The sequence below is a fragment of the Ipomoea triloba genome, chromosome 7, assembly GCF_003576645.1.
Source record: "Ipomoea triloba cultivar NCNSP0323 chromosome 7, ASM357664v1".
NCBI lineage: Eukaryota > Viridiplantae > Streptophyta > Magnoliopsida > Solanales > Convolvulaceae > Ipomoea > Ipomoea triloba.
Window position 1 is genome coordinate 6,247,747 of NC_044922.1, and position 20,175 is coordinate 6,267,921.

Genomic DNA, 20,175 nt, shown 5'->3' on the forward strand with positions numbered 1-20,175 from the left:
TACATACTAGTCTTTTCTGTGCGCGATGCGCAAAAACGTATGCCCAATATTTATATTTTAAAAAATAACTTACAAATTGTTACTAATTAAAATCTAAATAAAAAAATTATTTATTATATTAATCCAATATATAATGTCTACAAATGTTATTATCATTAAATAATCTAAGAAAAGTTATGGTAGATGCATGTGCATTGTAAAGTTAATGGAAAAGATAACGGAAGTTATAACGGTAAGGGTATTTTTGTCCAAAAAATTGTATAGTACAACTCTAAAAATACAATGTACAAAATGATTAGCACTAAAGATATGGACATAAATGAGGGATATAACTTTAATTGAGACTTATTATGTTTTTATTATATGTTTAGATATGCATTATCAAAGACTTGAACCGGTCAAGTAATTTAACTAAAGTAGCTTTACCAGATCCAGACATTATCACTTAGCTTGTTAGTTGCTGTATATACAGATGACATCAAATTAAAGGAGTTGAAAACCCAAGAAGGCCAGACTGAAAGAAAGCAAGAAAGCTGTTTTAATTCTCCCATAAATTCCCTGAGAAGATCGAGAAGAGAGTAGCTAGTGAGCCATGGACGCAGTTGTGGACTTGCTGATAAGCAAAGTAGCACAAACTGTGGAAGAAAACGCGAGCCTGATTCTTGGGATAAAGGATCAGGTGGAAGATCTACTGAGCGAACTCAGGTTTTTCAAGGCATATCTCACTGAAGCATCCAAGAACGAGAGCTGTAACGCCAACGCGGTGCTGAGAGACGTGGTGCAGAAGATTCAGAAAGTGGTAACCGATGCTGAAGATGCGATTGATAAATACCTTGTTGAGCGAAGGAACCACAGAGCCAGACCGGTCCTCAAGAGATGGGCGGAAAAAGTAATTTATTATACCAAGGTTAATGATGCTGCCAAGGAGATTGAGAGCATTAAGAAAAGGGCGGAGAGAATCCGTCTAGATCATGCCCATTCCCTCAAGAGACTCCAAGACGGTTCGCCAAATAATCCTCAGCCCGCGGTTCTCCAGGTATCTATCTATGTCCTATATTTAATTTGAAGCATTAACTTTAGAATACATACTTTGTTCTTGTGGTTAGAAAGTTGGAATACACATGTGACTTAGTTTGGTTAATGGTTGTTAATAGATTGGGTCAGAGTTGACTAGTTGATAACATTAACTGATGGTAAAAAATGTTTGGTAAATTAATTGTTAGCTAACAGTTGTTTGGTATAATTTCTTTTCTAAAAAAGTTAATTGAAAAAAGTTGTTTTGAGCAGCTTTTTAAATTTTAGCATTTTGAGTATAAAAAGTTGATTAACCAAAAATTTATATTGATTTTTTAAACAAGTCAAACAGTGATCAAATAAATTAAAGTTGACTGATAAGGTAACTATTTTACCAAAACATGATCCTAGTCAGATCAAATTAGAAAATAAAATCTAATTAATTTTTTTTTTTTTTAACGTTCGTGGACTTTTAATTTTGAAAATGCCACTATATGTATAAAAGCTTCTAGGCCCATGAGAACACACTAGAAGAAAACTAAAAATCAATCTTAACTTTATATTTGTAAAAATTGGACGGATTAGATCAATTTTTTTTAAACGCGATGATATTTTCATAATTATTGTAAACTTCACTTTACAAACTTGAACACATAAATATATAATATGTAACAATAAATATCCAAACCTGAATGAATTTTTACAAAATTAATAAAAAGCTAAATTTTAAATATAAATTATATATGCTATACCTTAAACAGCAAAAAGAGAACCTATAACCCAAACCTTACAACACTACTAGTATCCGCGTATGGTATATATATATATTTGAAGCAATGAAGCATGTATATAACATTATTTATTAATATTAATTAATTAATTTATAACAATTTCAGAAAAGGACAAGCATTTTGGGTATAAAGATCTTATATTTATATAAAAAAATGTTTTAAGATATTTTATTCCAGTTAATGTTAATAATATTAAATAAAGTAATAAATATACTAACAAGCTGATATTATAGACAATTACTCAATTGTTATAGAAAAATACTTCTATGTACTCTAAAAAATTTACTCCCGTTTTTTAATTAACATTCTGAACTTTTAATTTTAATAAATTAGTGCATTACACTAATAAATATTTCATCCGTCTTATTTTTTGTGTTGGGTTCAGTTAACAAGATTTGACTGAAGTTTTTTTTTTTTTTTTTTAATTCAATTTTTCATAATGTTATGTTTAGTATTAGTATATAAAGTTTATATATTTAGAAACTAAATTAAAAGTACTATTAAACAAAAATAAATAAATTTTAAAAAATACTAGCAAAAATAAACAAATAAGAAAGAGTTGGTTTGACTAATAAATACTAAATACAATTAAAACATGTGCTCCATCTCAACTAAAAGCCTAAACTGATAGTTGGACTGCACATATTATATTTATGCTCACAAATACTAAATAAACATGACAAATAAAATGTGATAGAGGGGTATAAACTTATACATCATTCAATCTATAAACCTCAATTTCTGAATTCTAACTAAAAATAATTGATATATTTATACTATCTCTAATGTAATAATTATAATAAGTTTTTTTTTTATTTTAATACAAAATATTTTTATTTTGTAATAAATTTATCAAAATTTTATTTATAAATTTAATAAAAATTACTAAAGATGGGCTTATGTATAAGTTCTCTATATATTTTGTTCCACATCCTTTGTGAAACAAAGAAAAGTCTTAAGTAGTTTGAACTATCAAGTTAGCCCACTAAATTTTGGGAAATCAGGCTTACTGGTTTCAACTTTATCGGGTCAGCTCATTGATTTCGAGCTAAGATTGACATCCCTATCATTAGAGCTAAGGATTTAAAACCCGACCAAAAAAAATGAAAAGTCTGAATAAATAAACCTGACAACCCAACAGGACTAGCTTGATACTTAGTAGGCTGCCTGATTGATATTCGTAATAATCACACCTTTTATGATTAATAACAATAACAATAACAACAACAACAATAACAACTACAACAATATAGGGTATATACTAAATTGCCTGTGAGTTAATTTGATTGAAGTGATGTTAGTTCCCTCACCTCATTTTTCCTGAAATTGCTAAAAGGCTCCAGTGGTGGAGGAGGATGAAGTGATAGGATTTGATGAAGAGGCTAAGACTATAAAAAATCGTCTTACTGAAAAGTTAAAAGATACAGCGGTCATTTCAATTGTTGGAATGGCTGGATTGGGCAAAACCACATTAACCAATATGGTATTCAATGATCGCGAACTTCATTACGATAGTTTCACTCGTCTTTGGATTCACGTATCTAGAAACATGAATAGGAGACGAATATTCATGGACATTATAAGTAAATTTACCAAGGAAACCAGTGCTTACAAAGATATGAGCGAGGAGCAGTTAGCCCAAAGAATCAAGGAATTTTTGAGGGATGGGATGTATTTCATTGTTGTGGATGATGTATGGAAGAAAACAGATTGGGATTATTTGAAAATTGCTTTTCCCAACAACCAGAAAGGCAGTAGAATATTGGTAACAACGCGTAACCTTGAAGTGGCTAATCATGTTGATTCTAAAAATGCTCCACACGAATTAAAATTTTTAGAGCATGAGGAAAGTTGGGTGTTATTACAAAAGAAAGTTTTCCGCACAGAAACTTGTCCTCAACATCTTATATCCACTGGGAGAAGCATTGCAAAGAAATGCAATGGGTTACCACTAGCAGTAGTGGTGATTGCTGGTGTCCTTGATAAAAACAGCACGGCTGCAAAGTGGAAAGAGGTGGCTGAAGATCCGTTTCCATTAATCAATCGGGAAAACCAGAGCTACAATGAACTGGTATCGCTGAGTTACAATCAGTTGCCAAACCACACAAAAGAATGCTTCCTATATCTTGCAGCATTTCCAATGGGACATGAAATTCCAGTTTGTAAATTGATTTGCTTGTGGATTGCAGAAGGGTTTATTCCTTCATCCAAGAACATGGAGGGCACTGCTGAAACATATTTGCAGGATTTTGTGAATAGGAATCTGTTGATGGTAGTTAAGAAGAGAGCTGATGGTGAAATAAAATCTTGTCGTCTTCATGACACATTGCACGAGTTTTGCAAATCTGAAGCTACTAAGAATAATCTCTTCCATGAGATTGATGGGGCAAAAATAGATGGAAATGAGAATTATCGTCGCTTGTGTATCCGTACCAACCTTCAAAGCTTCATAGATTCAGAGAGCAAGCCATCTGGTGAGCATATCCGCTCTCTTTTAACATCTACCAAGTATGAAGTTCCAAAACAGCACTTGGCAACTATCCCAAAATCCTACCCCCTCCTAAAAGTGTTTGATGTGGAAGACCTCAAATTTGATATATTGCCAAAAGAGTTTTATCAGCTATATCACCTGCGCTACTTGGCTGTCACAACTGACCTCAAAATCTTTCCAAAACCATTCACCAACCTTTGGAATACCCAAACTCTTGTATTCAATACCTCCCAAAGTAGTGTTGAAGTTAAGGCTGAGATATGGAAGTTGACAAAACTAAGGCATCTTTTAGCCAATGCTTCTTTCGAATTCCCTACTCCCGAAAATTGCAGAGACAAGTGTGAAGACTTACAAACTCTTTCCTCCATTTCACCTAAGAGCTGCACAGAAGCTATCTTTGACAAGATGCCCAACCTTTTGAAATTGGGGGTTCGTGGGAATTTAGAAGAGCTTTTGGAGAAGAAGGGAGGAATTTGCTTGTTTGACAATATTGGAAACCAGCTGCATAAACTGCAGAATCTGAAGCTTGTTCACGAAACTGCCAATGGTCAGGGTAGCATATTAAGGAACTTTCCTCGGGCCGACAAATTACCGAGCAACTTAAGGAAGCTGACTTTATCCAACACATCCTTTGAGTGGAATGACATTTGCATATTGGGATCCCTGGATGGGCTGGAGGTCCTAAAGTTGGAGGAATTCGCGGTGAAGGGGGACTCTTGGGAACTAAACAACACTGTTTTCAAGAGTCTCCAGTTCTTGCGCATTGGGAGAACGGACTTGGCTTACTGGACTTGTAAGGAGACTAGCTTTCCAGCACTGAAAAAGCTTTACCTCTTACATTGTACAAACCTTAATGCAGTCCCACTTGCCCTCAAGGATGTGAAAGGCCTTAAGTTTATGGAGTTGTTTTGTACCAACAAAAATGCTGCTACTTCTGCAAGAAACATACAAAACTTAAAACCTCCAGAGCATGGGCTACTTGAGCTCTCCGTCTATCCTCCTAATCACTCAGGTCAACACTGATAGATGATACATTATATTGCGCATTAACAAAAAGGTCAGTCATTTATTTTGTTACTTTTAATGTTCTCTAAATTAAAGCTATTATTATTATTATTATTATTTTTATTATTATATTGTTGTTTGCGATTATTATTATTGTCTTATATTGGTGCAGGAGTATCATATCCAATAGCATTTTCAGATGTATGCATGGCTCCTCCGATCTAAGGCGCGCTTCTTATCACTATATATCTTTATCTTTGTGGCACTTTCTTTAATTTGTTTTTCTTTTCTTCTCTTATTAAAATAAAGGCTGGCATGCATGTATTTGTGCGATAATGGTATTCATATGTGGAGCTCCAGCTGCAGGGTGGTGTGCTTCAATCTGAATTCCTGTGTGAATGAGTGGTTTTCATCTTCTTTTAAACATTTGGTCGAGTATGTATCTGAACTATTCCAGTTCTAATTTGATTCCTTTCAAAAGTATTACGTTTTCTGAAATAAGTAAGAAACAGTTTATTCATGATTTAGTATTACATTTGTTAGTATAAGTATTACATTTTATCTTGACCCAACCCGTCTCACGAGCAATGATACGTGACATAGTCTCATACAAGTTTTTGCTTAAAATGTAATGCGGGATATTATATTACCTAGCTAAGAAAATGAAGCTAATGAGATAAGAGTCTTGATCTGACCTAACAAGAGTATTATGAGTTTGTCATTGAATGTCTGCTCAGTCCTGACCTCGAGGCTTGGATCGGGCATTTCGACCAAGATGGGCATGTCAGGAATCGAGACCCACGTGTATTAATTTATACGGCTGCCAATTTTCCCAATGCATGTAGAACACGTGGTTGGCAATCGGGCATGCCGGACACCCGACATGTGTTACCCTCCATCCCCTATAAATAGAGCATTTATTGCAAAGGTGAAGAGGGGGCCTTTTGGAAGCATTTACCCCCTAGAACACCAACTTAAGACCTCATGACCCTCCGATTCTCCGTCTCAAATACTCGAGCTACTATATTATAATATCGATGTATGAACTCACACCTTACCATTAAAGAAGCATGAATATAAATACAGAAGGATACCCCAAAGTAAGGGATATCAGTACAACCGTAAATGCAGAAAATAAAGGCTAACCAAACAGACTAAGCCTATGTATAGATTTAATCTGTAACACGCCCCCACAAGATGGCGGCACCATCAATGACGCCAATCTTGGAACGAAAAGCCAGAAACGAACGACGAGAGAGAGGCTTCGTAAGTAAGTCCGCCACTTGATCAGATGAGCGAATATGCTGAACCCGCAAGGAACCACCCTCAACACGCTCACGAACAAAGAAGTAGTCAAGGGCAACATGTTTCATGCGAGAATGAAACACCGGATGTTTACAAACATAAACAACACTCATATTGCCAGCAAACAAAGTAGGTGGCTGAAGCAAGCGAACACCGAGCTCACGAAGAAGACTTTCAATCCAAATACCCTCAGTCGCGGCATTAGCAATAGCACGAAATTCCGCCTCAGTAGAGGAGCGAGAAACAGACTGTTGACGAGCAGATTTCCAGGACACCACATTCGCCCCCAAGAAAACAACATACGTAGTAGTGGAACGCCCACCGCTGTCAAGACTACCCCAGTCAGAGTCGGAGTAAATAGACAGACTCAACGGCACACCACGCCTAAGGAACAACCCAAAATGCAAGGTCCCCTTCAAATACCGAAAAATCCTCTTTACCGCCTGCCAATGGTGAATAGCAGGAGAATGCATGAATTGAGATAGGCGATTAACAGCAAACACAATGTCCGGCCGAGTGAAACCCAAATACTGTAGGACACCAACCGCTCTACGATATAGACCACCATCAACCGTGGAGTCATTAGCAACCAGACCACTAGCGGCAGGTTCCATAGGGGTAGCTACGTCCTTCGCCCCCGTCATCTGGAACTGCTCAAGAACATCAACAATATATTGAGACTGGCTTAGAAAAAAACCATTGGGCGTAGAAATGACCTGCATTCCTAAGAAATGATGTAAGGCACCCATATCTGTCAAAGCAAACCTATCAGAAAGCTTGCGAATAAATCCACCAAGAAAAGCATTGTCATTACCCGTGATGACAATGTCATCAACATATACTAGAAAGAACATAACAACATGACCCAAACGGTAAACAAATAATGACGTGTCAGCCACAGACCGAACACAACCACACTCCAATAGAAAAGCAGACAACGCCAAGTACCAAGTCCGAGGCACTTGTTTGAGACCATATATAGCCTTCTTAAGACGACATACGTGATCAGGAAAGCGAGAATCAATAAAGCCTGCAGGCTGCTCCATATAAACCTGTTCAGACAACAAACCATTCAAAAAGGCATTATTTATGTCTAATTGACAAACATACCAACCACTGGATAACTCAATAGTCAATACAATACGAACAGTAACCTGCTTAACAACCGGACTAAAAGTCTCAAAATAATCACGCCCTTCTTTTTGCAAAAAACCTTTGGCTACCAAACGTGCCTTGAATCGCTCTACTAAGCCATCAGCTCGCCTCATAACCCGGAATATCCATTTGCAGTGAATCGGACGATGACTCGCACGTGGTAGCAACTCCCACGTCCCCAATCTAGTAAAGCATCAAATTCATCACACATAGCCTGCCTCCACCTGTCATCATGCATAGCCTGAGTAACCGTACGAGGCTCAAGAGCCCGTGGCATGGAATGGACAGTGGTTATATTCACAAATTGGTCACCATAGTATCGGGAATTCGGTTTCCGTATCCGTGCTGGTCGGCCAGAAGCAGCCGGTAAATCAGGGGCAGTGGCTGGGGATACTGAAGGAACGAGAACGGAGGCATCTGGCTGTTCAGCTGAACTGGACTCCGACACAGTGGGGCTAGAGATGGTTCGGGAGAGATTAGGAGTGGGAGAGGAAGAGGGAGTATGATTAGATTCAGGGACTGCAGGAACAGACCTAGAAGAATTAGAGATATCATCCGAACCAGATGGTGAAACAATCGGTTCAGACGGAGTAAGGACTAGCAAAACTGGAGGCAATGAAGGGGAATAGAAGTTGAGGCTGAAATAGTAGGCACCGACCCCCTAGACAGCCCCGACTCAAGAAAAGGAAAAACCCCATCCACAAATCGAACGTGTCGGGACAAATAGATACGACCGGATTGTGGGTCCAAACACTTGTAAGCCGACTGACTCAAAGAATACCCCAAAAATACACAAGGAATTGATTTTGGGTGGAGTTTAGTAGACACAAGGAATTTGTGGTTAAAAGACGTTATGCATATCCCCTCTTTCCAATTCAACATAATATCAGTAAGCAAACTGCTCCAAGATACCTCATATAATCTGATATTTTCTTCTGGACAGTGTCTAATTCAGGAACCGCTTGGGATGACGGTTGGTTTAGCTAAGCATGAGAAAGGGCTCTACATCTTGATGCAGCCTCCAAGGGAATCTAGTGGTTTTCACAAAAGTTTGGTTATGCAATGTAATAAAATTGAAATTTGGCATCAACGCCTAGGACATTTTCCAATGAATAAATTGCATTTGTTCAAAGACATTCCACCTCTATCTGTTGTGAATAAAGCGTGTGATGTGTGTCATTTAGCCAAGCATAGGCGTTCTTCATTTCCTTTAAGCACTACGTCTTCATATGCTTGCTTTGAATTGATACATGCAGATATATGGGGGCCTTTTCCCATTTACTCCATGAAAGGGGAACGATACTACTTTCTAACTTTAGTTGATGACTACTCACGTTTTACATGGGTTCACTTGATGATGAAGAAATCAAAAGTAAGAGAATTAATAAGGAGATTTCATTTTTAATGTATCCTAATGACAATACATCTTACAATGAATTTAAAAGATGAAGTTGTGTAGCCCGGTAACAAAATTCATTGTATCTTGCAGTGTGTTCTCTTAGATATAAACTGGGTTTGTCATGAGGTAGATTTCTTCACTAGGAGAAATTAGTCGTAATGAATATTAATTGATGAATTTGAATGTACAAAATCTTTGCATTAGGGAAAATAAAGACAATATAACTAATGAAATTATTTTTCTTATTTAGTTTATTGATAATGAATATTTTTTTAAATAAAGGCATTGTAGACACATAATTCTAAATTAAAGAAATCGACATGTATCATTTTTTTGTTGTAACTACTAATTTATTTAATTCAATAAGAGTAAAGAATAGAGTGATCCCGCTTCAATTTGTTGGGTTATTTGAATACTCTCTTTGTCAACCAATCCCCAAGTAGTTAATATAATTAGCTTCAAATTATTTTTTTAAAATTTTTTTTCATGGTATTATAAAATACTTGGTAAATAAATATATAACATTTTTGTATTATAACTTTGATATTTAATTACAAGATATTGTAAAAATAAGATAATGGACAATGTAATGAATATCAATTGATAAATTTGAAAGTAAAGAATCTTTGCATGAGAGAAAATAAAGACAATATAACTAATGAAATTATTTCTCTTATTTTATTTAATTTTTTGATAGTGAATAATTTTTTCAAATAAAGACATTGTAGACACATAATTCTAAATTAAAGAAATACATATGCATCATTTTTTGTTGTAGCTACTAATTTATTTAATAAGAATAAAATAGAGTAAGAAACTTAATTGTGCCAAATTTGATTGGGATCAAGTTCGAACCTAAAACCTTTCTTATAAAAATTAATGGATAAGTTAAAAATTAACGCAATATTAACGGAGAAGAGAATATTTAACGGAAAACATAACGGATAATCATATAATTAAGGATAAATTAGAAAATCCCAAGGAAAAATATAAATCTAAACAATCTGAACCATTCATTTGATTAAATAATTTGACCGCCATTTTTTCTACCCATTTTAGGCCTAACTCTCTTTGGCTCTTATTAGTATAGTAGATCTCTTTAGCTCTTATTAGTATAGTAGATATGAGTGTTTTGGGCGCGAAGTTAAAATTGAGGATTTTGTTTTTATAATAGTATAGAGTACGTTGCAGGAAATATATGTACTATATTATTACGATTAATAATTTTAATCTAGAATTGTAATATGAATAGGAAAGTAGGGAAGAATATATTTTATTAGGAATTATATTACCATATTTTAATGTATAATTGTAGTACGAATATGAATTGTATTACAAGTATTATTACCATATTTAACAATATTTTTCAAACTTTAATTGTATTGGAGTGTTTTGAGAGAATTAAAATTGAGAATTTTGTTTTTATTAGTAGTATAGATTATAATCAAAATAGTTTTGTCTTGTCGAGATCTAATTTATTTATTTATTATTTTTTTAAACAGAAAATCTAGTGAAATTTTGACCATAATCTGAAACATCTTTCTAACATTGTTTCCTGATAAAAAGTAGCATCAACATCTTCACCATCTTTGAAAGCAAAATAAGTAACCAAGAATAGCTATGTCCCAAACGTAGTTTCCGATATATATGCTTCGGCTGACCATGATATGCCTTGTGGACGAAGTACTGAATATTTCCGGCAACGCATAGCATGTGGATGATAATCCCCAAAGGCAGTGCAGCTTCAAACCACACCAATAATGCCATTTTGGTGGTGATTTAATCGCTTTGCAATGCATGTGGAATAAGACAAAGGAAGGCGACGCCAGCCATGACAGCAGTGTTTGGTTGCATTTCAGAAAATTGTGTTGTTGTGTTTGGTTCACTTTTCCCTAAAAATGAGTAGAATTGTGTAATTAAACATTTTAATTGTTTCGTTTAGAATATAACAACATTTATAATAATAATAATAATAATAATAATAATAATAATAATAATAATAATAATAATAATAATCCGTTGTCCCACCCAATAGATGTGCCTATAATCCTAGACATTGTTCGACGGTGGAAACCCTGCGCTACACCCAAATAATAATAATAATAATAATAATAATAATAATAATAATAATATAAAAATCATTGTTTTGATCCCTCAATTGTTTTGCAACTGTCAATTTAGTCCTTAATTTTTAATTTGATCAAATTGACCTTCCAATTATTTTAAATTTTGTCAATTGAGTCCTCTAGCCACTATTCCGTCAATCAGTCGTTAGTTGCCAAAACAATGGCTAGTGAGGGTGGTGTGGTGACAGTGGTTGTAGTAGTGGTGGCGGTGGTAGTGGTGATAGTGGTAGTGATGGCGGTGGTGTGGAAATTGAAAAACGACTTCCCGACAAAGAGGAGAAGTCATTTTAATTTGACTCACATTTTCCAGACACGGGAAACTGAAAAAATTATTTCTAAAAATCATTTTTCAGATTTTCAAATACACCCTAAATATATCAATTCAAGTTGCTTTAAGTGTTGTATATTAGTTGTGATTCTAAATGAAAATAAAGGAAACAATAGTCAATTAATGATAATGTTTGCTGAGAGATATATTAGTTTGAAACATAATTAAGTTGAGAAATCTAATCCTTTACTATAATAAAGCCACAACATTTTGGTAATTAAAAATAAGAAAAGTTTCCCGCCCAGTAAAAACGGTGTCGTTTTAGGTAGTAATAAACATTATGCTGATTTGTTGCGTAAAGCTCAGTGAAAACGGTGGTGTTTAATTGTAGTGTTAGAAGTTGCACAATAAAATTAACAACAACAACAACAACAACAACAACAACAACAATAATAATAATAATAATGTCACCCACGTTTTAAATTTTTATTCAATTATTCTCGCAGTTCTTTTAAATTATTTTTAATGAGTGATGATACATGCCCCTCCTTAATTTATATTTTAATATTCACCTCCTTGTGTTATTATTATTTTTGTATTTGATTACGAATTAAAATCCTATTTTAACTCATGGTAATTAAGAAGATAAGCCAATTCACGAGCCATTAACCCCAAAAAATATATAATAGAGTTTTATTCAAAGCTAAAAGTGAATATTAAGAAATAAATTCAAAATGGAGAAACAACATTTTTCATTTTTAATTTAGTCTAATGACACTACAGCTACCTCCCAATGCTTCGAATTATCTATCTATGAACCATAATAATTGCGATAATATAGTATGATTGTTCATTGTGGGGCAATTACTATTTAATTTAGATTTTATTTGTCATATCTAATAATAATTACTTAGATATTAAAATGTTTATTAGTACACATTATTTTTAATTGTTAAACTTTAACCATATAACTCATAGTAAAATTGTTTCAAATGGTAAATAATTTCTAATATTAAGTGGCCAACCTTCTCATGGTGATGGTTCAACTTTAATTACTACCTAGCTGAGTGTGAACCTTCAAATGGTGACAGTGACGTGATGATAATATTATTTGATCGAATCTTTGAGAATATTTTTTTCCCATCAAGCACATGCAATCAATTTCATTATTAATATTGGATTGGATTGTAATCTCTAATTAGATTGTATGTCAAACAATAAGTTCAAAAGATTCCACAAGTATTAAAGCTTGTATTTGTTCACATAAACTCATAAGTTTAAATTGACATTTGGTTGTATAACATATTTATGAAAATGTTGTAACAATACTAATGGGTTTATTAAAATAAAAACATTTAACTTGTGGTGCACTGCCAATTAATAAATTCTTTAGCAATTAATATAGTCTTTAGTTTCTTCAAAATTGATCCTGGACTGTTTTGGTTTGTGAAGGCTCAAAACAATTTTGCAAGACATAAACTCATAATGTCTAGTTTATTTTGAGGTGGACCTTGAGATTATTTGGGAAGTTATGGTGTATGTTTAAGAGTTCAAACTTAAGACTCATAATGTTTCTGTGACAAAGATATCTTTTGGTTATTTTGATGAGTGGGAGTGACAGACGTGTCAACTCTAAACTCTTAGCCATATTGGAGATATTGTTAGAGTTATAAACTAATCAAAGAATATACTTAGCATTATGCTAAGAGATTCCTACTTCAGGCATGCTTTTAAAGATTTTAGGGATCATACACTGTGCATATTTTCTCATGCAAATTTGGATGATTTCTTTTTTCAATTGAGCATATACATTTTATTTGAGAAACATCTATTAAGGGACTGAGAATAAACGTAGGGTTTGTTCATAAATTAACCTAAGTTAGAGAACTTGAATGCATGTGATCATAGAAGATATTACTCTCTTGAGCAGAGGACATATTACTATGGTTCGTGTATTTTGTTCTTTAGTGAAGGTTGTGCCAGCACCAAGTGGGAGAATGTAAGTTTATTCCCACGTATATAATATTATATTATTATGTAGTTGTGGTGCAAGTAGGTGATTAACTCAATTAGTGATTTAGTCGATCAGTTAGGCAACTCAGGATATTCAGTTTAGCTAACTGAATATCTGTCTATATTGATGGCATGTAGGCTTTAAGCAATATAGTCCTCCCACTGTTCCTGTATTCAGAATACACACCATCTAGTATTCAGGATAAAGTGATAGTCAAAATATAACACTATTATGCATGTTTACTATCAGCAATTCAACAACTATGGCTAGAGGTATTCGGATGATCCTAAAGCTTCCGCTTACGAGGTCAGGTTCCTTGTATTTACGTTTACTTTAGTTTATGTTAGATAATATAATACTGAACTTAGCTCCCCACGATTCACGAATTTAATATAACAAGTTGGTCAAATCTTCAGGACTAATTTATTGGATACAATTTTAAAAACATAAATAATAAAAGAATATTAATAAACAATGAATGAAGTTGATGAAGATGCCAAAAGATGCATGGTTGTTACATTTAAATTAAACAATATTATATTAATCAATCCCGATGAAACTTATGAAACCTCGTCCAACAATCACATGCTATATATATTTATTATCCACCCACAATAGATCGTATGTATTTCCACTACATAATTTATAGGAAAAATTATGACACTGTACTACTTTGTCTAAAAAAATTCACATAAATGCAAACCATCACATGATGTAAATTCCATTTTACTTCATAAAATAATAATTAAAAGATGGTACAGTTAATGTTTGATAAAATATGAAGTTGACTTTAGCTCAATTGTTTGAGCAAGTCTTTGACATGCAATACTTGCAATATAGCCCATGTGACGTACAACTCACTATGAAATGAGTTAATACCCAAAATTGTCCTTGACTATAGTGGTTTTTCTGAATTTTGTCCTAAACGGCTTTGGTCTCATAAAGTAGTCCCAAGCTTTTGTGTTATCGCTCAAAATTGTCCTCTGTTAGTTAAGCTGTCAAACAGGTGTTTAATACAAGGGCAATATAGTCAATTCACACTCTTCTCTTCCGGTCTCTTGGCCCTACTCGAGAAGTACGACTCCGGTAAGGGAGATTGGGACGACGGCAGCCAGTCTGCTATGATTTCAGAAACAGTGCCACTGCAATCGACGAGGAAAGCAAGGAAGTTCATCACGTGCCGAGTCAGTGGATAGATTGCGCCGTCTAGTGGTGGCTTGGTGGAATCCTTTTGCATCATCGCCGTGGTTATCGGAAGCCGAGAAGACGTCATCCCAAAGAATTCTCTCACCGATTGGGGATTTAAATTCCGACGAATTTATCCAGAACCTCTCCGATTCTCAGTCGCTATCCAGCGCCATCAATTCACCAATCGGTTCAGAAATTCTCCTCAACATGCAATGATTAAACAAATGAAGCGATAAATTAGGAACCAAGGGAAATGGCGAATCGCACCACCATCTCCAGTCCGACGACCACCTCGCAAATCTGACTTGTACTCCCTCTACCATCACCTGATTCCTCAGTAGCACGCTTCTGCCCTCGCATCCATCGAAAGCTAAATCAAGCAACTAGATTATTCAACCAACCGACAAAAGACGAGGATGCACATTAGATGAACAGAGCTCAGCTCATCTCTGAAGAGATCTCCTCGATCCCACTTCCTACTCCATTAATTGGAAGAGCAATCTGTTTAGCTAATTGGAATTTTAATTTCCTTTCCTGCCAATGCATTCTGATAAAGTGACCAAAGCAGCTGATACAAAGTGGCCTAAAGAGCTTACCTTTCAAGTTCTGTTTCTTGAGCAGTTATAACTGCTTTCAGTTATAGTTTCTGTTGCTTTCTGTTTTACTATCTCAGCTGCTTATATAAGCTTCATGTACTTCATCCTTCAGCTGTAAGCATACACAAAACAAACAGTAATGAATCACATTTCAGTTTCAATCCAAGCTCACAATTATCACTTCAGTTCACTACATTCCTAGCTAATTCGTCATGGTATCAGAGCGACGCTACCGGAGTTACGCTGCGGCAGTAGTAACAGATGCAAATGACGATGGAGATCAAGCCGAACAGTTCGGAACTTCGTCGCAGCAAGCATCGATGAATCAGAATCAACGAAGCGACGAGTTTGATGATCCTCTGTACTTGCACGCTACAGAGAACCCTAATTTGAGCCTGGTGTCACCGCCACTAACCGAAATCAACTATTCCTCCTGGAGCAGATCTATGAGGATCGCACTGGAAGTCAAGAACAAGTTTGGCTTCGTTAATGGAAGTTTTCCGAGTCCTGGAGAAACCGATCCGAAATACGTATCCTGGAGGAGATGTAATCGCATTGTCTCTTCGTGGATTCTGAGGCCAATCACCCCCAGCATTGCGGACAGTGTCATGTACTTCGATAAGGCATCAGAAATCTGGAATGCTCTCCATAAGAGGTACTCTCAAGCCGATCCACATAGGATATCTGAAATTCAAAATGAAATCTATAAGAATGTTCAAGGTAGCTTGACTGTTAATGAGTATTTCACCAAGAGCAATACTCTATGGCAGCAATTAAATGTCCTTAGACCATTGCTCTTGTGTGAGTGCACACCTAGGTGTTCATGTACTCTAATGACAAGAATGCAGAAAGAAAGGGAAGAAGATCAAATAATCCGTTTCTTGGATGGTCTGAATGAGGAATATGAGGCTGTTAAATCAGGTGTTCTTGTCATGGATCCCATCCCTGACATGGAAAGAGTTTTGAACATGGCATTAAAGGTGGAGAGAAAGATCAGAAACTCAATTACTCAAAAATGCAATGAGTTTACTCAAGTAAATGCTGTCCAGAGTAATCAAATGCAATCAGAAGAAGATCAGTCTATTGTGGCAGCAGCAACCTTTAAAAATAGAATGAAGTTTATCAGTAACAATGGGAAGAATATACCAAAATGCACATATTGTGGTATGAATGGTCACACCATTGAGAAATGCTATAAGAAGCATGGATATCCCCCGGGATGGGTTGCAGGCTACAAGTCAAAAAAACAGACAGAATCAGGATATGCAACAAGCATCTAATGCCTCTGTGAGTCAAGTGGGTGACACAGGGTTATCAGCTGACCAATTTCAAAGGCTTGTGTCTATCTTGCAGAACCAAAACAAAGGGAATCAAGCTCCAAACAACACTGCCATGACAGTTGCCAGTTGTGGAATCACATCAGAATTCAAGGACTCTATGGAGGAACATAGTGAAGGTACCTTCTACTCTAAGTTCTGTGTTAATTCTGTTCTAGATATACACAGTGTTTGGATATTAGATTCAGGAGCCACAAACCATATCACATGCTCCCTAGAATTCTTTAAAACCTATCACAGTGTGCAAGGTCTATCTGTCAGATTACCTAATGGAGAATCAGTTAGGGTTACCTGCATAGGACAGATTAAACTTGACAAGAACATATCCCTTCAAAATATGTTGTACATTCCAAACTTTGCTTTCAATATTATATCTGTCAGCAGATTGACAAAGCAGTCAAGATGTAAACTAGTTTTGGGAGCTGATTGTTGTGATATTCAGGGACCCCTTGGGAAGGTGGTTGGTTTTGCTAAAGAGAGGAATGGACTATACTTGATCAGTAATCCTCCTGGGAGAATTAATGTGCCTGCTGTTCAGTTGAGGACTCAAGACACAAAGAAAACTGTTAGTAATCAATGTAATAGTCTGACAATGGAAATGTGGCATATCAGATTAGGACATTATCCCATTGCAAAAATACCTTCTTTGAATGGAATAAAACTTGGTTATGAAAATACACATCCTGATTTTGTATGTGATGTCTGTCATCTTGCTAGGCATAAGAGATCTTCATTTCCACTTAGTACTTCAAGAGCTGAAAATTGTTTTGAATTAATACACATGGATGTTTGGGGGCCCTTTTCTGTAGCTTCTCTTAAAGGAGGACACTACTTCTTAACCATTGTTGATGATTGTAGCAGATTCACATGGTTACATCTAATGAAACACAAATCATCTAATGAAACACAAATCAGATGTCAAATTCATATTCCAGACTTTCTACAATTATATTGAAACCCAATTTTCAGCAAAAATTAAAAAGGTGAGAACAGACAATGGGAGTGAATTCCTAATGAACACCTTCTTTAATGAGAAAGGGATAGTCCATCAAAAATCTTGTGCTTACACACCCCAGCAGAATGGGGTGGCTGAAAGGAAGCACCAACATATTTTGAACATTGCAAGGGCTTTGAGATTTCAGTCAAGGTTATCTGAAAAGTTTTGGGGTCATTGTGTGCTACATGCTGTCTACCTTATCAACAGGCTACCTACTAATATGAATGGGGATCATTCTCCTTTTGAGACATTAACTGGTAACAAGGTAGACTATAATCAATTCAAGGCTTTTGGTTGTCTAGTTTTTTGTGCTACTATCTCACAAGGAAGGAATAAAATGTAGCCAAGGGCAAGGAAGTGCATTTTTTTGGGAATTCCAGCCAATATGAAAGGATATATATAGTATGATCTCACTAACAAATCTGTTTTTGTCTCCAGAGATGTCAAATTCTATGAGCAGGCCTTTCCTTTTAAAAATCAGAGGTCTGAATCCACAACAGATTTCAATGAGGCTGGAATAATCAATCCCTCACTTCCTTTGGTTCCCACATCTGTGGAGACAGAACCAGATCTGGAGACCAGAAAAGGATCTGTCAACCATCCAGCTGTGATGGACAGTGATGGTAGAAGAGATTTTGTTATGATGATCACAGTTACAGTGACCAGAATTTAAGCAGTGAAGGGATAGATGGTCAGGCACTTGATGATGTGAGCAACAGTTCCAATACATCACAGATTAACACTGAACAACCACAACCTAGAAGATCTGTCAGAATAAGAAATGTTCCCTCTAAGTTTCAAGATTATTATTGTCAGTCCCTCATGAGTGATAGGGACACAGCAAGAACTTCTCCTCACCCTATGGAAGAGTTCATTTCCTATGACAGCCTGCCAACAAATCATAGAGCTCTTATTTCATCACTTACATGTACAAAGGAACCACAGTCTTACACTGAAGCAGTGCAATATGAGCCCTGGAAGAAAGCTATGCAGTCTGAAATTGAAGCTTTGATCTAAAACAATACCTGGACCTTGACAGATCTACCAATGGGAAAATCTCCAATTGGTTGCAAATGGGTTTACAAGGTAAAATACAAGGCAGATGGTTCAGTGGAGAGGTACAAAGCTAGGCTAGTTGCCAAAGGCTACACTCAACAGATGGGAGTGGACTACATTGAAACATTTTCTCCTGTTGCCAGGATGACCACCATCAAAACATTCTTAGCTGTGGCAGTAGCTAAGGGTTGGGATGTTCAGCAGCTGGACATTAACAATGCTTTCTTACATGGAGACTTAGAGGAAGAGGTGTACATGGTTTTACCTCCAGGTTTCAAGAGTGACAAGCCTAACCAAGTGTGCAAACTCCTAAGATCTCTATATGGTCTAAAGCAGGCCAGCAGACAGTGGAATGCCAAACTGACAAGGGCTTTACAGAACTATGGTTTCTTACAATCCACAGCTGATCCCTCACTATTCACCAAAACCTCACAACTCTTTTCTTGCTCTATTGGTGTATGTGGATGACATATTGGTGGCTGGAACAGATAAAGCTCAAATCAAGGAACTGAAACAGATGCTAGACAGTTCCTTCAAAATAAAGGATCTTGGTCAACTGAATTACTTCTTAGGGATTGAAGCCTTCAGAAGTCCCACTGGTATCAACCTATGTCAGAGGAAGTACACTTTGGAGATCTTACAAGAGCATGGCTTCTTGGATGCCAAGCCTGCCAAAACACCTTGTACTATAGGGCAGAAACTCACCAATAGTACAGGTAACTTACTGGACAGACCTGAAGAGTTTAGAAGATTAGTTGGCAAACTCTTATATCTCACAAATACAAGACCTGACATATCCTATGCTGTCCAACAATTAAGTCAATTTGTGGACAAGCCTAGAGATAGTCACCTGACTACTGCTCACAGAATATTAAGGTATCTCAAAGGATCACCTGGTAAAGGGTTGTTCTAATCCTCTAATTCTCCTATCAAACTCCAGGGCTTCTCTGATTCAGATTGGGCTACATGCTCAGAAACAAGGAAATCCATAACAGGCTATTGCATTTATATTGGTGATTCCCTCATATCTTGGAAAACCAAAAAGCAAGCCACTGTTTCAAGATCTTCAGCAGAAGCAGAATACAGGGCACTAGCCTCCACTACATGTGAAATTCAGTGGTTACTGTACCTACTCTCAGATTTGAAAGCAAGCACCAGCAGTCCTGTTGCCCTATTCTGTGACAACAATTCAGCCATTGCAATAGGGGAGAATCATGTGTTCCATGAAAGAACTAAGCACATTGAAATAGACTGCCATGTGGTTAACCAAAAGGTTCATGAAGGGGTAATCAAGCTTCTAGGCATTCCTTCTCACAAGCAGACTGCAGATGGCTTTACCAAAACCCTACCTAAGCCATTATTTGATATATTCCACTCTAAGCTGGGCCTTCAAGACATTCATGCTCCAGCTTACGCGGGGGGGGGGGGGGGGG

The 20,175-nt window shown here is 36.0% G+C and overlaps 1 protein-coding gene across 1 annotated transcript; it reads left to right on the forward strand.

Annotated features, from left to right (window-relative positions):
* Nucleotides 1-466: 466 nt before the first annotated feature.
* Nucleotides 467-5,824, forward strand: LOC116026048 (putative late blight resistance protein homolog R1A-10). Its single transcript, XM_031267492.1, has 3 exons — nt 467-1,036; nt 3,142-5,353; nt 5,474-5,824. The coding sequence occupies exons 1-2, from the start codon at nt 593-595 to the stop codon at nt 5,317-5,319; spliced, it is 2,622 nt and encodes an 873-aa protein (XP_031123352.1). The 5' UTR covers nt 467-592; the 3' UTR covers nt 5,320-5,353; nt 5,474-5,824.
* The last annotated feature ends 14,351 nt before the right edge of the window (nt 5,825-20,175 follow it).

Coding starts and splice junctions, on each gene's coding strand:
- LOC116026048 (XM_031267492.1), top strand. CDS start 593: ATGGACGCAGTTGTGGACTTGCTGATAAGCAAAGTAGCACAAACTGTG. Junction 1,037..3,141: donor CTCAGCCCGCGGTTCTCCAG/GTATCTATCTAT, acceptor AATTGCTAAAAG/GCTCCAGTGGTGGAGGAGGA.